The sequence below is a fragment of the Phyllostomus discolor genome, chromosome 11 (genome assembly GCF_004126475.2).
Source record: "Phyllostomus discolor isolate MPI-MPIP mPhyDis1 chromosome 11, mPhyDis1.pri.v3, whole genome shotgun sequence".
Taxonomy (NCBI): domain Eukaryota; kingdom Metazoa; phylum Chordata; class Mammalia; order Chiroptera; family Phyllostomidae; genus Phyllostomus; species Phyllostomus discolor.
Window position 1 is genome coordinate 74,471,981 of NC_040913.2, and position 17,414 is coordinate 74,489,394.

Genomic DNA, 17,414 nt, shown 5'->3' on the forward strand with positions numbered 1-17,414 from the left:
TCTGTCACTCGGAAACTAACTGGCACCACAGGAGCCCCTTTACATCCGCGTCCGCTCAGTGCACAACAGCCCCCGTGCTTGCCCGCTGCTCCCGCCGGAGCTGCGCCTTTGGGCCACCCTGAGCACCTGCGGTGGCTCTGTTAGACTGGTCATTCGTGACCAGAGCCTTGGACTCCTGGAATTGGGCTTTCCCAGGCCATTCTCGGAACGCCACTGACCAAAATATCCATTTTCCAGCGTGTCTTACATGTTACCTTTTCAAAACAAGTATTTCTGGCACTCCAGGCATTTTTGTTTATGTGATTTTAACTGGCAAAGAGAGACTTAAAAAAAAAAAGGGAAGAATGATGTTTTATAATCCAGTTTGGAGCAAAAATAACATCTGTTCATTTTAAATGGCAGGAGATGACACAGCGTGGTGACTACTGGGTGGTGCTGTTTATAACCAAGGCTGTGCGGTGCCCACACATCGCATGTGAAATTCGGGGCCGTTTCTGGGGCTGGGGGAGGGAAGGATGTGTCCTCAGAGCAAAGGGTCAGGGGACCTCACACGTCATCCCACGTCTGAGTAGCCAATTTGCTCTAATAACACGTGTATCACTCTGGGAGATGGAGGAGGCACCACCCGGGGACGGGAACATTCTGTGTGGAGGGCAGCTCGGAATGGCTTCCTTTCTGTCTCACAACAAACGGAAAAAACCCGTCTTTACAAAACCACGAGAGATTGGACTTTCTCATCTGTTGAGGCTTGCCAGTTTTTCTAAGCCAAATACTACGACAGAATGCTGTGGTATTTCCTTGTGATGAAGTAATCTCATTTATTAGTAAATAACAAAATAACCCTCAGTCCAAAACCTGCCACCCGCATCCGTCCGTCAATGTGACATCTCAAATTGAAACCCACACCATATTAAACAATTTTCCTTTCGGGCCTGACAAAAATGTTTAAAGTATGATGTCTTTGAAAATGTTGCAGTCCCAGGCCACAGTGTATTAGCCTCTATTGTTTTTCCATTTTCATAATCTGTCGCAACCCCAGCAGGACATGTGTAATCCTGACTTTTCCCACCCCTCGTTCTGATGCGCTGAGAATCCAGCATCACAGGGACAGAGGTTCAAAATGAGATGAAATAACCGAATGGCTGCTTGGCGATGTGACTTTTTTCATGCTTGAGGCTCTTTCAGTCAAGGAGCTGTGCTTTTTAACTGAGCTGCCTTGCATTCTGCAGGCACCAGCCTTGCTCCTTGCTTCTGGTTTTCCCAGGCAAGAGGCGGGACTTGAGACCCAGCTGGCATCTGGAAAGAGTGGGGAACAGGCATTTCCCCCGAGACCTGAAAAGTTGTATCCCTGAGTCTCATGGTTATTTTATCTCAGGCCCTCACCTTCTGAGGTTTAATTTCTGGCTGCTCTTAAAAGACCCTCCTAACCTAGGTGAAGCCATGACACAAAAAATCCTTTCCTGGAGTTAGACTTAGGCCTAACTTACGCACTTAAATGGAAAGCGCAATTATACAGGCTTGCGGAAAAATTAGGTTTATAGTTACGATGCAAATAAATAATACAAGAAAAAAAGCTCCGTGTTTCTTGTGCAACTGTAAGCCTACTTTTGCCCACCCGTGTGATGGTAGGCGCGTGCGACAGAGTTCAGAGTTGGCGAAAGGTGGCTGCCAGTTTGATTCAAGTCTGATCAGGGACAGTCACCTGATCACCCCACGTTTGTCTTTGGAAACCCTTTTTGTAAAGCTCCTGGTCTGATCTGTGTGGCATCTTATTTGACCTCCTCACTGTTCGCCTTCCTGAGGCTCCAGCTGTATTTGCTTAAGAATGGATGCCCCTGAGACAATGGAGGGGAGAGCCAATGACCATCATCGTGAGGTGGTATCATAATGCATATAGGGTAGAGTGGAATTTTAATAAACGACGTTGCTTATATCACTAGTTGTGCGAGAGTCCTGGTTTTAAAACACTCAAAATGATAAAGTGAGTTTGGAAAGGCTACATACTGTCTCAGGGATTTACTGTGCACATCGTAAGCTCCATAGTTCGAAGATGCTTACTGCTCTCCTCTTACACCAGTCAGCATTCTCCAAATGAGCGCCCCCTGCTGTCCGCTGCCTGGTGCTCCGTGGAACACGGCAGCCTCCCTTGCAGGGCAAGGGGGAACAACCAGCTGCTAGAATGATATTCACTTCATTTACTGAGCAGCTTCCGTATGCAAAGGTCTTGTTATTCCAGGTAATTTCACCCTCATAAGAACCCTTTGAGGTGGATGTGATTATCTCCATTTTACAGCGGTAAATTGAGACTCAGAGAAAATAACTGATTAACTAGGTCATAGAGCAATTTTGGACTTCAAAGACTCTGCACCTGAACACACAACTCTCCGGCTACTACTTTTCCTCCCTATGTAAGTGTTATGGTCTAAGACACTGATATCTGATTGATGGATATATATTTCTAAGTTCTTAACATTTTTTTCAATTACAATGGACATACAATATTATGTCAGTTTCAGGTATACAACATAGTGATCTGACATTTATAAAACTTACAACGTGATCACCCCGATAAGCCCCATAGCCACCTGACACATACTCTGTTATTACAGTGTTATTGACTGAACCCCCTATGCTGTGCTTTACACCCCTGTGACTGTTTTTATAATTGCCACTTAGCACATCTTAATCCCTCACCTTTTCATCCACTGTCCACCACACCTTCTCTCTGGCAACCATCAATTTGTGTTCAAATTCCTTTTTCTGTATTTCTTGTATAGCTCTTGTAGATTTTTGGTTTATGGTTACCATGTGCTTCCTATATATTAAGTTCCTATATATTAAGCTATGTTATAGCAGTCTATTTTTCAGTTGACAGTTACTTAGATTTGATTATACTAAAATCACTATAGATTTTACTCACCTCCATGTTTTTGTCATTATTTTTTACTTTTGTGCCTGTGTGTGTGTATCTCTTAATATGTTATTGTAATTCCACACGCTCTTCCTACTTTTGCCTTTTAGCCTTTGTGCAAGCTTTACAGTTGGTTGATCCACTGCTTTTACTAAATGCTTGCCTTTGCTAGTATGTTTTTTCTTTCCTATATTTTGTTATTGATGGTTTTGATCTTCTGAAAGAAGTCCCTGTACTATTTTTTGTAATACTGTTTTAGTGGTGATGAACTCTTTTAGTTTTTTTCCTTGTCAGGGAAACTCATTGTTTCCCCTTCAGTCTAAATGATAGCCTTGCTGGGTAGAGTAATCTTGGCTGTAAGTCTTTCCTTTTTATAATTTTGGATACTTTGTGCCAATCCCTCTGGCCTGCTAAGTTTGTGTTAACAAATCAGCCGACAGTCTTATGGGAGCACCTTTGTACATACCTAACTCCTTTTCTCTTGCTGCTTGTAAGATTCTTCGTCTTTAACTTTAGCATTTTAATTATGATGTATCTTGGTGTGGGCCTCTTTGGGTTCATCTTGTTTTTGACTATCTGTACTTTCTGAACTTGTATGTTTATTTCCTTTGCCAGGCTAAGATTTTTTGTCATTATTTATTCAAATAGGTTTTCTATCCCTTGCTCTCTTCTCCTTCTGGTACCCCTATGAAGCAAATGTCGTTATACTTACTGTTGCCCCAGAAATCCCTAAAACTATCCTAATTTTTAAAATTCCTTTTTTTCTTTTTGCTGTTCTAGTCATTTATTTTCTACTACTTTGTCTTCCAATTGCTGATTTGATCCTTTGCTTCATTTAATATTCTTTGATCCCCTCTAGTTAATGTAGTTTTCATTTCAGTTATTGTCTTCTTCACTTCTGGTTTGTTTTTGTGCTTTCTATCTTTTTGTTGAAATTCTTCCTGAGTTCATCTATTCTTTTAAGTTTATTGAGCATCTTTAAAACAGGTGTTTTGAATATCTTGTCAATTGCTTGTCTCCATATCATTTAGTTGTTTTTCCCCCTGAAATCTTGTCCTATTCTTTAATTTAGGACATGTTTCTTTGTCTCCTCATTTGGACTAACACTCCTTGTGTTTGTTTCTGTGTATTAGGTTTGCTATGTCTCCCACTGTTGGCAGTGTGGCCTAATATAGTAGGTGTCCTTTGGGACCCAGTGGTGCTGTCTGCTTGGTTACTTGAGCCGGGTGCTCTTGGGGCCCCTGTGGGGGTTGTGTGTGCCCTCTCCATGCAGTTGAGCCTTGATTGCTGTTGGCATGTCAGTGGGTGGCACTGTCTTTTGGGATGACTGGCTGTGAGGAATGGGCGTGACTATAGTGGACAAGGTGTTGTGCGGGGCCGGATCCCTTGGAGCGGGGTTCATTTGTGCGGGGCCCTGGTGCCTGCTGAACCTGCCCTTTGGTGTGTCATGGTGGACCTGGTTGGGGGGTGCTTTGGTGTGGTGTGAAGCTGGCCACTGGGTGTGTTGGTTCTGGAGCCTCTTGGGAGGGACTCTGGTGCATCCCACAGATCCTACCTCTCTCTGGCCTGGAGCCACCTGTGCTGGCTCCTGGGTGCCTGGAGAGTTTGGGCTATGCACTGGGGTACACTGTTGTTGGTGCCAGGGGCCAGTAAACCAGAGGCACAGGGAAAGCAGAGGCCAGCTGCTGCTTTTGGGGGGTTTGTGGGCCTTAAAAGATTTCAGAAAGTTAGCAGTGTAAGTTGAGACAGGACACTTCTGGAAACAACCATTGCAAGTAGTATGGGTGAAGGAAGGCGTTAGGTGGGCTGGGGTCTCAGGGAATCACAGGTGTTTAGCCAAGTAAGTGGAGAGCTCAGATTCGGAACAGGCCTAAGCCTGAAAGTTGGGAGGGGTAAAGCTGAACAGAGCAAAAGTGGCCTCTACCAGCACTTCTCCCCAGGAAGACACAGCTACCTCCACCCCCACTCCTCCAGCACTTGCCCTGAAGCTATATAGCTCAGCTCCTCTCTGTATGTCCCGATGCTTTTTACTGCCCCTGCACTAGAGCTCAGAGCCAGTGAGTGAGTTTGTGAGCCAGTGAGTCTGTGCCTGGTCCCTTTAAGACCTGAAGCTACTAGGTCTATAGCAGCCTTCCATCCCACTTGAACACAATTACCACTGTTTTCACAGCTGGATGTTATGGGAACTCCTCTTCTCAGCACTGCAGCCCTCTGCTGGAGAGCCTGGTGTGGGGCTGGGACCCCTCATGACTCAGGGGGACCTCACAGCTGAGATATCCCTCCCATTTCTTAATCACGACATGGTGGATGTGGGACCTGCCATTCCACTTCTCTGCCCCTCCTACCTGACTTGGCATGGCTTCTTCAAGGCCTTGGTGGTAGGAATTCCATTAAGCTCGATTTCAGGTGGCTCTCAGCGATGACCGTTGTGTAATTTGGTTGTAACTTTGATGTGGTCATGGGAGGAGGTGAGCACAGCGATGACCTACTCTGCCATCTTGACTGGAAGTCTCTATCTCTAGTTTCTTACGTAACATAAAACTCAGCTCTTAATTGGATTTACTTCTAATTGAATCATATATATTAAACCCTATATGAGGCTGAGAAAACTCGGACCTGAAACTGTGGTGTCTAGAAGTAAAGTGGTGAGCAGCAAAGCATTTTGTTTCTCCCCCACCATCTCCCAATTTCTAGCACTTTTGATTTCCACTCCAGAACCCGGTCTCTGCTGAATCACTGCCAAGCAGCAAGACTTCTTGTCCTGTGGGACAGGTGATATTGACATGCAGTAAGCAGAAACAGAGGTGATGATATTGACAGTGAGAGTCAAGGTAAAAATCTTCATCCACTGAAGAGTTTCATTTTTTTTTTCTAAAATAGAAGCAATGTATGTCTCATCACCATCTTGCAATCAGAAATAGATTTGGCTCACATAAGAGAATTAAATGGCTTTCTGTTTTTGAAAATGAGTATCGCTGTAGTTGGACATGATAGATTTTCCTTCCCCCACAACCGAAGATTGCCTGACTGGGCAACACCTGGGAGTCATTTAAACTGGGAATTTCATTTTTTTTCCTGGATAACTGACTCATCATGTACCCAAAATCCTTTTACTTATTTAAAACAGAAGTACAAAAATAACTCCACCTAATAAATAGTGTAACAAATATGCCTGGGAGTTTGTGGTATAGTAGTTGGTCCTCAGCCTTGAATAATCAGTATTTTAGTTAACTAAATTAAATGTACATCCTCAAAGCAGACTTGCTTAAATAGGAAGTTGGGTAATCTGCAATAAAATAATTTATTAAACTCGCTATGTATCAAAGATGGAACTGCCTCATTTAACATGTTCCTAATTACGAATTGAAAGCCATCTGTCCTCATAGTAGCCCAGCACTTAAGCAGAGCACTCCACTGAGTCAGGGTTCTTCATGCGCGAAGGCTGTTAGGCAGCGGCCCCCGGTGCCAAGAGCTGTGTTCACACAGGACCGAACAGCACGGGGTTCCTGTGTGAGCACAGTCTTTGGTCCTGAAGACGTGGTGTTGGGGGGGACCTACGCCGCTGACCTTGACGGACTGTTTTGAAGTTGAAGGTCTGGAAGCCACCTGTCAATGCAGAAGAGTCAATGACGTCCACGCCGTAGTCACTCTGGCTCCGTCTGTAAAGAGTGACCCCGATGACCAGGACCGCAACGGCTACGACGGCGGCACCCAAGCCTGAGTACAGGGCGATGTCGCTGGCGTTCTCGATGCCTGCAAAAAAATAAGAGAAATTCCAAATGGCCAACCTGGGCACAGAGCCAAAGAGCCACCCCAGAAATGGAATGCTATTGGGTTTCTGGAGCTACTGCTCAGAGAAAATGGCCTACGCAGTGACCCACAAGTTGCCCTCTCTTTCGTACAATAACTATGTTTCTAATTTACCTTTTATAAATCAAAGAGATTCTAGTTAAATATGTCAGCTGTATTAAGGTAGCTTACCATGTAATAGAATCTCAAAGACAATCAATTCCATGAAGAATATGGTATTTTCAAGTAAAAACAGGAAACTTCTTAATTTACTTATTTTAGGAAGTCATAGTTGCCTGGAAAGTATTTTTTTTTTATGTTTTTACTAGCGGGAACACATGAGACCCACATACAATGACAAAATATGGGTGAATCGCTCTACTTATACAGGATCTGGGCACATGCATTCGGAGAGTGGTCGAGGGTGAGAAGGTAACACACGGTCTATGAGTCAGAAGAGAGTCGACCAGGGCTCACAGTTGTGACTTTTAGCTTTGGCACACATCATTCCGTTTAAAAGGACATTGACAACATCAGCGTAGGGTGTATGCAGTCATTATGAGACACCTTCTGTTGTGAAATATGAAAGGTCTTGGTCCTAGGTACACTTATGTCCATGGTGAATGTGTTCTAGCACCAACTAGATGCTAGACTCTGATACTTTTTCATGGAAGAGGACTGGTATCTAAGAGGGCACATGCTGTTTCTCCCATACCTCTCCTACTCCATCCTATTGAATGCATGGGCAAAGCAAAAATAAAAGCATTAGTTTGAATTTAGACTCTGGGTATCTCCCCACCTCCCCCCAAGATATGTTGTAGCCGATTTTCAACGCTTTTGCTCGATGCACGTCAGGTGTGGTTCAGTCCTGAAGAGACCTATAACGACTACTACAGTTCAGCAGGAGATTTATCCAAGACTACATAACCCTAAAGGAGCTGTAATCTTGGGAAGTGTGTGGAAGTGGAAGGTGGCAAATGCTAACCATGTAATTAATCTCCTTATAGATTGTTACTATATATTTAACAAAAATCCAAAAGGAATTATTATGTCACTCTGAGTTGGGCTTGGAGGATAAAATAAACCCGTCATATATTTACCTTGTAATCACAGTACTTACTATGCAATCACCACACCCTAATTTGGTACTTACATTATCAAATGGGTAATACTAACCACACAAGTAAAGTGAATTTATTTTCAACAAAGTTAACGGGCTGCAAAATAAGGCACTACCGAATTAAAGAGTGAGCGAGGAAATCAAGCAGAACCAGTTCAGTAATAGGGCAGTAAACACAGAAAAACAATTCACATAGGAGAACACAATCCCCCGAAAGAACAGAATCTGAAAGGTCAGAGGATTATCGGATACTTTTAAAGACCACAACAGCCTTGGAGGTATTGAGCAATATGGTGTGATTTAGGCGGCAGTTCCAACTTTCTAGTGGCTCAAATGAGAGGTAGAGATGGAGGTGTCTGTGGTCATTTTCTCTGACCACCAGGAACCATGGGCTCAGTGGTCGATGACAACTCCCGAGTTCCACCGTCTGCCTGTGTCACGTGGGGGGGAAAGAGGAGGGCAGCCATCATCCTACTTAACACTCTTACCCTCCCTCTACTCCATTAAGTTCCTTTGAGGGAATAATAAATTATGCTCAGAGGAGAAAGAAGACACAGAACACGACAGCTACAGCAGGCCAGGGTACCAGGAGCAGTGAGAGAACTTTGGGTTGAAACCAATTAGCCTTTTCTCCCACTTCCCTCCAGTTCCTTGGGTACTGATGACTGATGACACTATCATCTTAAAATGTGTATCTGGGGAGAACACACCTGCTCAGCAACGGAGCACATCCAGCAAAACAGCCTGGCAGTGAACTGAATGCAGCTGCTCTGTTGCTGAGTTGGCAAAGCACAAAGACATCTTTAGTTTCCCAGGTACTATAATAGGAAGGGCCGGGAGGATGACCAGGGCAAAATATTTCTGCTGAAAAGGGACATCACTGGACACGAACATTTTGAGACAAAACTGAGTAGCAGGAACAAGTTGTCTTTGCTCCTCGGATTCCTGTCTTTTCTTTATTTTCCAATCCCCTGGTACCCAGGTAACCAGGTAACCAGAAATCTCCTCTTCCCTCCAGATACAAATCCTGTTTTTAGAAAAGGACCCTACACGTGCCTTCAGACTGAGGTTTAACTATGCGAGACGGACCATTGTGTTTCCTCTTCAAGGCCTGTTTGCAGAATCAGTTTGACTTAAGGAAATGGAATGCTGAATTACGGAATTTATAAAAACGAGTGTAGGGACTTACTTTGGAGATCGGGCGTGGAAAGAAAGGAGAGACCTGCATGGAGGTCTCTCTGCATCCTTATGAGGCTAACCCTGGCACTTTGTGGGACAGCCTGATGTAAAAGCCAGAAGTCAATGGACTTCTATGAAAAGATAAACTGGTGATATTTATTTTATAAGAATAATCTGTCCTGGAAATTAGAAAGTTTAGGGTCTAATATTTTCATGCATTCCATCGTTGTTGAAAATCAAGCACACAATGGAAATGAGGATGCATGGTTGAATCAACACATGGTCCATATTCTCAGCTGTCTCTTGTCTGAACGTGGTAAACCCTGGTATCCAGGTGCAGACACAGAGGCGGACACAAGGACTCAAAAGCCACATGTGTAGTCTGTGTATCTCAGAGACTAAGTCAGGCATTCTCACCCACAGCTCAGATTCTTCTAAATTGGGGCCGCAGTGCTTCTTTCTTCTCTCTCTCCCTCCCCTCTGCTCTTCTTTCTCTATCTGCCTGCTTTTACTTAACCTCATTCTTTCATGTTCCTCATTTCCCCTCTATACTGTTATCTGTCCTTCCAGAAAAGTAGTTCCCTGCAAGGACTTCTGTGTGCTTCTAAACCCTGCCACCAATTTTCTCTTCACATATGCTTAGGACTGGCCCCAGAAGAACCTGAGGTTTAGTTCCACATATTCTGCCGCGGGTACACGTGGGCCTGAGCACATGGACACTCGGGGGGTGCCGCTGCAGAATCATCACACCTGTGTCCGAGCGCAAATGCACACAAGCACACATTCAGCTCTTGCCAGGAGAACACCAGAAGGCGCTGCCACTCCTGCCCAGGGGGACTGCTGTGCCAACACAACCATGTGGCACAGGCATTTCTCGGGGCCTGACAGCTGCTCCACGCCCATTCCTGTGCTCTTGCTCTCCTTGGCTGCACTGCCGTATGCCCCAAACGCGATTGTAATTAATTTCCTGCTAGCTGGACGCCTGCTAGTGGAAGGCCCTGTTTACCTTTTGCATTGCAGTGCCAGTTCATGGTCATATATCCCACCCCCTATTAGGCATCTAGGCACTACTCATCTCTATCTCCCCATCTGCCAGGTGACAGCTGAAGGGTCCCCTCCCCCAAGAATGTAACTCTGTCCTGGACAATGTCGCCAACCCTGCCAACCTGTGGTCATCTAATCTCTTATATCATGCATGGTTTCTAGTACTCATTTTGGATCATTCTTTTTACTGGCAGATATCTGAATGTCAGTACATTTTTCCTTACTGCTTCAAACTCTTCGATTTCAGTAATATCTCTACAATTTTCCCCAGAAGTTTTGCAGATCATGTGTGAGCCTATTTATTGATTACTTGCCTCGCCTCAAACTAAGGGAAGGGAAATATTAAAGGAGCTGCATCCTGAGGCTGATTTGTAGAACCTGGCCACAGGAACCCTGTTTTCTTTTACATTCGCATGCACGCATGTGGGCACCTGTCTGCTTGTTCACACACACATGTGGTGCTGCTTTCTTCACTCAAAGTGATTTTGAACAAACGCTTTGATGCCCTGTGACTGATCAGGCTGTTCCACTTTTCGTGGCACAGGATACTTCTCTGACTTTCTGTTTCATAGACAAGCTTTGCACACTAATGTCTTTGGGATGTTTTCCCTGTGTTTTCATGTCTATTTTCCTCTATCCAAGAATCACTCAAGCTTTTGACAAAGCTCAAAGGATCCAACATGTGGCAGAATAAATTGTTGCATACAATGTACAGGTTAGAGAAACAAACAACCCGAGAAATCTCTCGTATCCCAAATTATTCAGAAGGAATAGGTTCATGGAGAGTTGGAAACTAGGACCCTGGCAAGCAAATGTTTATGGGTTCATTGGGCCTGGAGGAAAGAGCCGTAAAGCAACTTGTGGTGATCTTCAATGCAGAAGGGGGAACAGGCCCACCCTGGTGCTCAGTGACCCTTCATTTACGATGAAGCTAGTAACCAACTCTTCCGCTATCTCTAACAAGGACCGAAGAGGACATGGCCTTTTATTATAGCAACTGGGACTCTGGTTAGATATTAAAATGACCTTTTCTACAATAAGGGTTGTTAAAAAACTGCACTGCATGTCTGAGAAAGACTGTGAAATGTCCTTTCAGAAAGTCTGTAAAAGAAAGCATACCTTTACAATAGTCTGCATTTATTCATTCATTCATTCATTGGATCAAGGCTGATGAGAAGAGCCAAATGACCTTTCAAAGCCTCTTTGAACTTCTCAGCTCAAGGAAGAGGTATTAACAAGTTTGATGGCTTTATGAATTATAGTCATGGGTAGTCATTTTTAGTAACCAGTGTCCCCGCAGGATTAAATAGAAGGGCCATTTACTTAGTTTGCCTCTCTCTCTTCATGTGAGTCCTCTCTGAAAGACATATTAATCCCACCTATTAATGGACATTTAATTTGATTCCCATGGTATAAGCTTAACCATACGTCAGGTTAGAATCTACTTTACAGGATCAGACAGCTGCACAATATTAATGAAGGAACGCAGCAACTGCCTTGGAAAACATGCTATCCGTTTTTGCTCTCCTATTAGATATTACAGAATGACCATCGATCCCATTTCAGAAAAAAATGACTTGAGTCGGTATACAGAAGAGGGAGGGAATTAGTAAGGCATCCACGCAGTGAGTGATCACAAAGGGGGACGACAGAGGCGAACCAACGGCAGCTCAAACAACCGTCTGCTGTGCTGGACTCCCACGGAAGGCCGGGAAATAGCCAGCCCAGGACCCCTGCGCCCATCTGCACCCGAGTGCCAGCAGTGCTGCGGATTGAGTGATGTGCCCAAAACGTAACGGCATGCTGAAATACGATATAACGGGAAGTTATTATTAGAGTGGTTCGTACTTGCTATCATCGAGAAGCAACTTTTTTTTAATTTAACACATGAGAAAATAGCTTCTAAATGGTCGACTGTGAGAAATTCCACTGATATTTCCATTGCTTAGAATCTCATAACCCCTTAACCAATCAGCATTTCAGCTGCTTTCCAGTCTTCCACCCTCGGACACCTCATTATCGTTATTGTGGTGACTGTTGTTTTAGTGTTGCCATTAACGACAACAATATCGAATTCTCAAGTAGTGCTTACTATGTGCCAGGCACTGGTCTAGTACTTTAAACTTAGGAACTCATGTGATCTTTCAACAACCTTGTAAAAATGCCCCCATTCAAGGGTGCAAACCGAGGCAAGAAAATCACTTGCCTTGCCCTAAGCCTGCTGATTGGTCAGGAGCAGAGCTGGGATTCAACCCCAGACACTGTGGCTCCAGAGCCCATGCATGTGGGCGGGCTCAGCCCCTCTCCAGCTGTTAACCCCTGTCCTTCTGATCACCCTACTGACTACCTCTTGATGACAACAGTGACACAGTAACTGAGCACTAAGTTTGTGCTGGAATTTTTGAGAACTACAGATGTGACCACCTTCTCATCCTCACCACCAAACCTATCTGCAGTATTGTATTTTCTCTTACAAATATGACGTAGGTTCAGATAAGGTAGAAACTACTCCAGGCTTTGTCATTGGACAATGGCATAGCCTGAGTTTGAATACACGTCTGTCTGCACTCCCAAGCTGCTTAACTATTACTCTGTGCGGCTTCCTAGCACCTCCTCTCCACTAGGTGCCGGCACCAGGTTAACTTGCTTTAAGTGTTGAAAGCCATAAACTCTCCTGGCCATTATCATCAGAAAAACCAACGCTATGCAACCTTACCTGGGCCTGCTGAATAATTTATTCATGTCCTATAATGAAAAACCTTTGTCATCAAAACAATTACTCTGGACTTTGTTTCCTCTCTTCCAGACTTCTACCTCTCACCTGCCCCTCGTTTAGGTGGGAAAATAGAGGTAGGTCACCCTATGTGAGCTCGCTCCCCTACAGCCCAGAATTCCGGGGCTTGTCTCCTTCATGCAGTTTTTCTTCCCTCGTCTCTGCTCCCGGAGGAGCCCCTCCTCTTCTGTGTCAGGCCAGCTTGGATCGCACTCTCTCCTGCCTCCTCGGGGGCCTGGCCTCATTCCGTTTTGTTTTGCATCTTCAAAATTTTCCTCCAACCCTAAGCCTTGCCCTTTGCCTGCAAACATAGCCTAGTCTCCCCAATCCCTTCTCCCCAAATCCTTCCCCCAATTTATTTTCTAATGAACTTCTCAAGGATGCAGCATTCTTTGTGTCCACAGAATTCTTTGCTCTTTGTTTAAAAGAATGTTAAGTAAGAATTTTTAACATTAAGCATTTCTTAATACATGTTCCATGATTTTCCTAAGCTTTTAACCTCTGCCCCTGTTAAAAGTAAAGGAATAAATAGAATGCATGCATGAAATAGGAAAATGTTTTAGGAAGTATGAAAGTCGCATTCTGCAAAGAGAAAACTTCTCCAATTACCCTTTCTCCAGAGTAACCACTCTAGATAGTACCTTTGAGACCTTTCAGGAAAAGAAGAAGTAAATAGCTTTCACTTATTTTTCTTTACTCTAAAGGCTCCAGATTATACTTTCCTTTCTGCACTTCACTTATTTTTGTCAGGTATAACATCTCATAGATCCTACCTTATCAGAACCTACGGAATGGTATACTTCATTTCTTACAGTTGTCTAGCCTATTGACAGGATGCAGGATAATTTGACACGTCCACTGTTTCTAGATTATTTTATTGTTCCCTTAAAGCCTGTCTTTTCCCAAACCACTGTCTGCAGGTTATTTTCAACCGCTGTGTTGACAGCAATGTTCTCTGTCTTACTCTTCACCATGGCGCCGCAGCCGTAGACAAGAATGCTCCAGCCCTCCTTCCAGAAACAAAAAGAAAAGCCCCTTAAGTTTGATTCTCCTATCTTTTCTTTTCTTATCATTTAGTAACTACCCTTCAGTCTCATAGTTCTATAAATGGGCATCCAAGTTCAGGTCTTGGCCCTTTTCCTTTTCTCTGTGCTCCTCTGACTGGATAGTTTTTCACACACTAGCAGCGCTAACTATTCCCTTGATGCCAGACAGTTTCACACGGACACCTACAGCTTCGTTTCCTGTGGGGTGGACATCGTCCGGTACTTCTGCCCTGCTTGATGAGCAAAACCACCCGCGTGTTGTGCTGCCATCTCAAATTTCTCATCCATGTACAAATTCATCATCCTCATCTGTTCAAATATTTTCCTCTCTGAGTCCCCCTTTACTGGTGATGATACCACCCGTGATCAGGCTTGAGATGAGTTGTCTTTCATTCTGTTTCCCTTGACTCCTACCCCTAACCACCCACACACCTTAATGACTGTATCCCCAGTGCCTCTCGCATTTCGATTTCAAGAGGAGAGACCCCCGTTGACACCCACATCGAAGTCCCATCTTACGAGTACCCATGCTCCCAGTCTTTGATCACTCAGAACCATTTTACACCCGGAATACTCTTCCCAAATGTGGTTCTGATACTCCAGTACCTTTCAGTGACTTTACTCTGAGACCATTCCAACAGGAACTTATCTTACAGCTCAAGACACTTTATACTCTGTCCCGTCCTATTTTTTACTGCTTTGCCTATCTCTCATCCATAGGAACCCTACTTTGGCCAAATCTGATTACTACTTTTTTTCAAGTAGCCTTTGTATTTCAGTGGACTTTGTTCCCCTCTACCAAAGGTTCTCCCCCAACAAAATCTGTTTCAATTCTAACCATTCTTCCAAGATTAGCAATAAAAGGAATCTAATTTATAAAATATTTCTTGATAGAGTATATTCAGACAAGTTTTATTCCTCTTTCTAAATGATGTTGCCAGATTTAGCAAATAAAAATGAAAGTTAATTTTGAATTTGAGATCAACAAAGAATAATTTTTTTTAAGATTTTATTTATTTTTTAGAGAGGGAAGGGAGGGAGAAAGAAGGGAGAGAGAGAGAAAAAAAAACATCAATGTGCAGTTGCTGGGGGTCATGGCCTGCAACCCAGGCATGTACCCTGACGGGGAATCGAACCTACAATGCTTTGGTTCGCAGCCTGTGCTCAATCCAGTGAGCTATGCCACCCAGGGCTAAGAATAATTTTAATATAAGCATTTCCCATGCAACAATTGGGACATGCACACACTAAAAATGCATTCATTGTTTATCTGACATTCCAATTTAAGTAGGAATCCTCTATTTTCATCTGGTAACTGCATTTGGACTGCAAAAGAACTGTGCTGTTCCTCATCAGAAAGACCAAGTTAACATGGGCAATAGAGTCAAAAAGAGCAGGATTTGAACTCCAGCCCTTAAGACGTGACCTTGACTTAATTGAAGAGATTATAAACTTTGAATGTACTAACAGGAGAGATGGGACTTGTGAATTCACATTTTTAATAAGTAACCTGGGTTATTAAGCTGCTAAAGGACATATTGTTTTACTACTTACTCATTGTCTCTGTGCTTAGTTCTAGGGTATTTCATGAACATGACCCCATAGCATGTCCAGTAAGGGCAGAGTCAAGATATCATTGAAAATAGTAGTAAGAACAGGCATATGCTTATGAAGGGATAAAAGTTAGGTAATAAAAAGTTGAAAGTGGTAAGACAACTACAGATGTGGCACATAGATATGGGTTGAATTGCTTCACAGTAGGAACAGTTTTAAAGGACAAAGCAAGCCATGCAATTTGTGGAAAGTGCTGTAGTTATGTAATTGCAAATCATCAGTAGGGAATGGAGGAAAATGATGGGCAAAATAGAAAAAAAAAGTTTTAAGGCATGGCTAGAAGATCAGCATTGACGCCCAAAGCCTAATGACAGCTCAGAAGAGTCTAGAAGTCTGTTGGGAATTTAAAGTACCACCCTAAGTCTCGGACATTATTCCGCTCTAGAGGAAACTGGGATATCCTGGAGGAAGATGCAGAACGGAATGTCTGTGAGCGAGAAGAGCATACCCAGTTTCAGACTTTAAGGACACGATTGTACTGTTCTGTTGGAAATGGTTCTGGGAAGCATACATTTGGCTTTAACCTAATACCTAGCACAGAATAGATGATTATTAAAAACTGTCTCCTTACTTCCCCTTTTCTCATATTAATTCTCATCTTCTACCTTGTACTGAATTTGTGGGCAAGAAAAGAAAGTAAAAAATAAAAAAAAAAATTGAAAGCAACTTTCAATTGGGGAAGCAACTTTTCTTATTTTTTCCCTTCATGTGTCACTGATCCAAGCTTATTATATAGGATAATAGTATAATAAATACCTACTACATGAATGAGTAGCAATAAATATGTAGAAGCAAAGTCTTTATTTTCACCTTAACAATACAAGGCCCAGCGAGGAGTTAGCAGGAAGATGTCAGACCACAACACAACAGATAGTTATTGAACATCTATCACATACCAGGCACACACACAGAGGTCAGTGCTGCAGGTCCAAGGGTGAATGACTCTGTACTGTCCACCAGAAGGCAGAGATCTGTGTCTATCAGAGAGGGAAGCTAGGCCAGTACAAGGCGACAGAAAATACTGTATAGAAGGAAGGAAGGAGGGACATAGTCTGCAACGTGGCAGATGACGAGAGTAGCAACTGATGCAGATGTGGTACGGTGTTGGCAAAGGCCCTGCAGAGACAGGACACCTAAGCCGAAACCTGGAGGAAGAATAAATTAGGTTTGGGACTGGGTAGAGGAAGAGTTTTCTGGCAGAAGTAACAGAATGCATGAGGTATTGTATGCCAAAATGGGCAAAGGGTATTCTGAAAACTAAGCAGCTTTGTTTGGCTGAAGAATACAGGAATTGGTGAGAGGGCAGGAGGAACAATACTGATAATTAGGATGACTGAGAGAAACCCATATGATTAAAGCTGAGATCGGATCTTACACATATTAAGCACTTCTGACTTCATCTTAAAAATAACGGATGGTGAGCTATTGAAGGCATCTCAGCATGGCAGAGATGCCACCTGAATTTATATTTTAAAATGATCAGATAAATTGATGGGATGAGGGCATGACTAAACACAGGGAAGGAAGTGCAGAAATCCCGGTTAGGAATGAGGATGGGCTGAACTGTCGAACTTTTCTGGGACACCGTTTTCTTATCACGCGGTTTCTCTCTCACTGCTCTGGCTGCTACTTCTCTGTCTCCTCTGCAGTGACTTCCAGCCTCTTCTGCACCTGAGTGTTGATACCCTTCAGGGCTCAGTCCGCAGATCGCTGCCCTTCCCTCTTCACGCTCGTTACCCAGTGATCTCATTCATGCTAATGGCTCTAAATGCCATCTGGACACTGACAAGCTCCAGATTTATGCCACCAGCCAGGACTCTCCTCTGACCTCCAGACTCATATATTCAACTTGCCCACTCCACCTCTCCATTTAGATGTTTAATAGGTATCTCCAACTTAGCACGGTAACACTGAGCACTTGATTCTCCCAGATTTGCT

General features: G+C 43.6%; 1 protein-coding gene across 1 annotated transcript in view; it reads right to left on the reverse strand.

The window, feature by feature from the left end:
• Positions 1-17,414, reverse strand: part of UNC5D (unc-5 netrin receptor D) — a 221,152-nt gene that overhangs the window by 66,980 nt on the left and 136,758 nt on the right. The window contains exon 9 of the mRNA XM_036011105.1: positions 6,479-6,664. Coding sequence (XP_035866998.1) covers positions 6,479-6,664 — 186 coding nt within the window. The remainder of the gene's footprint in view (positions 1-6,478; positions 6,665-17,414) is intronic.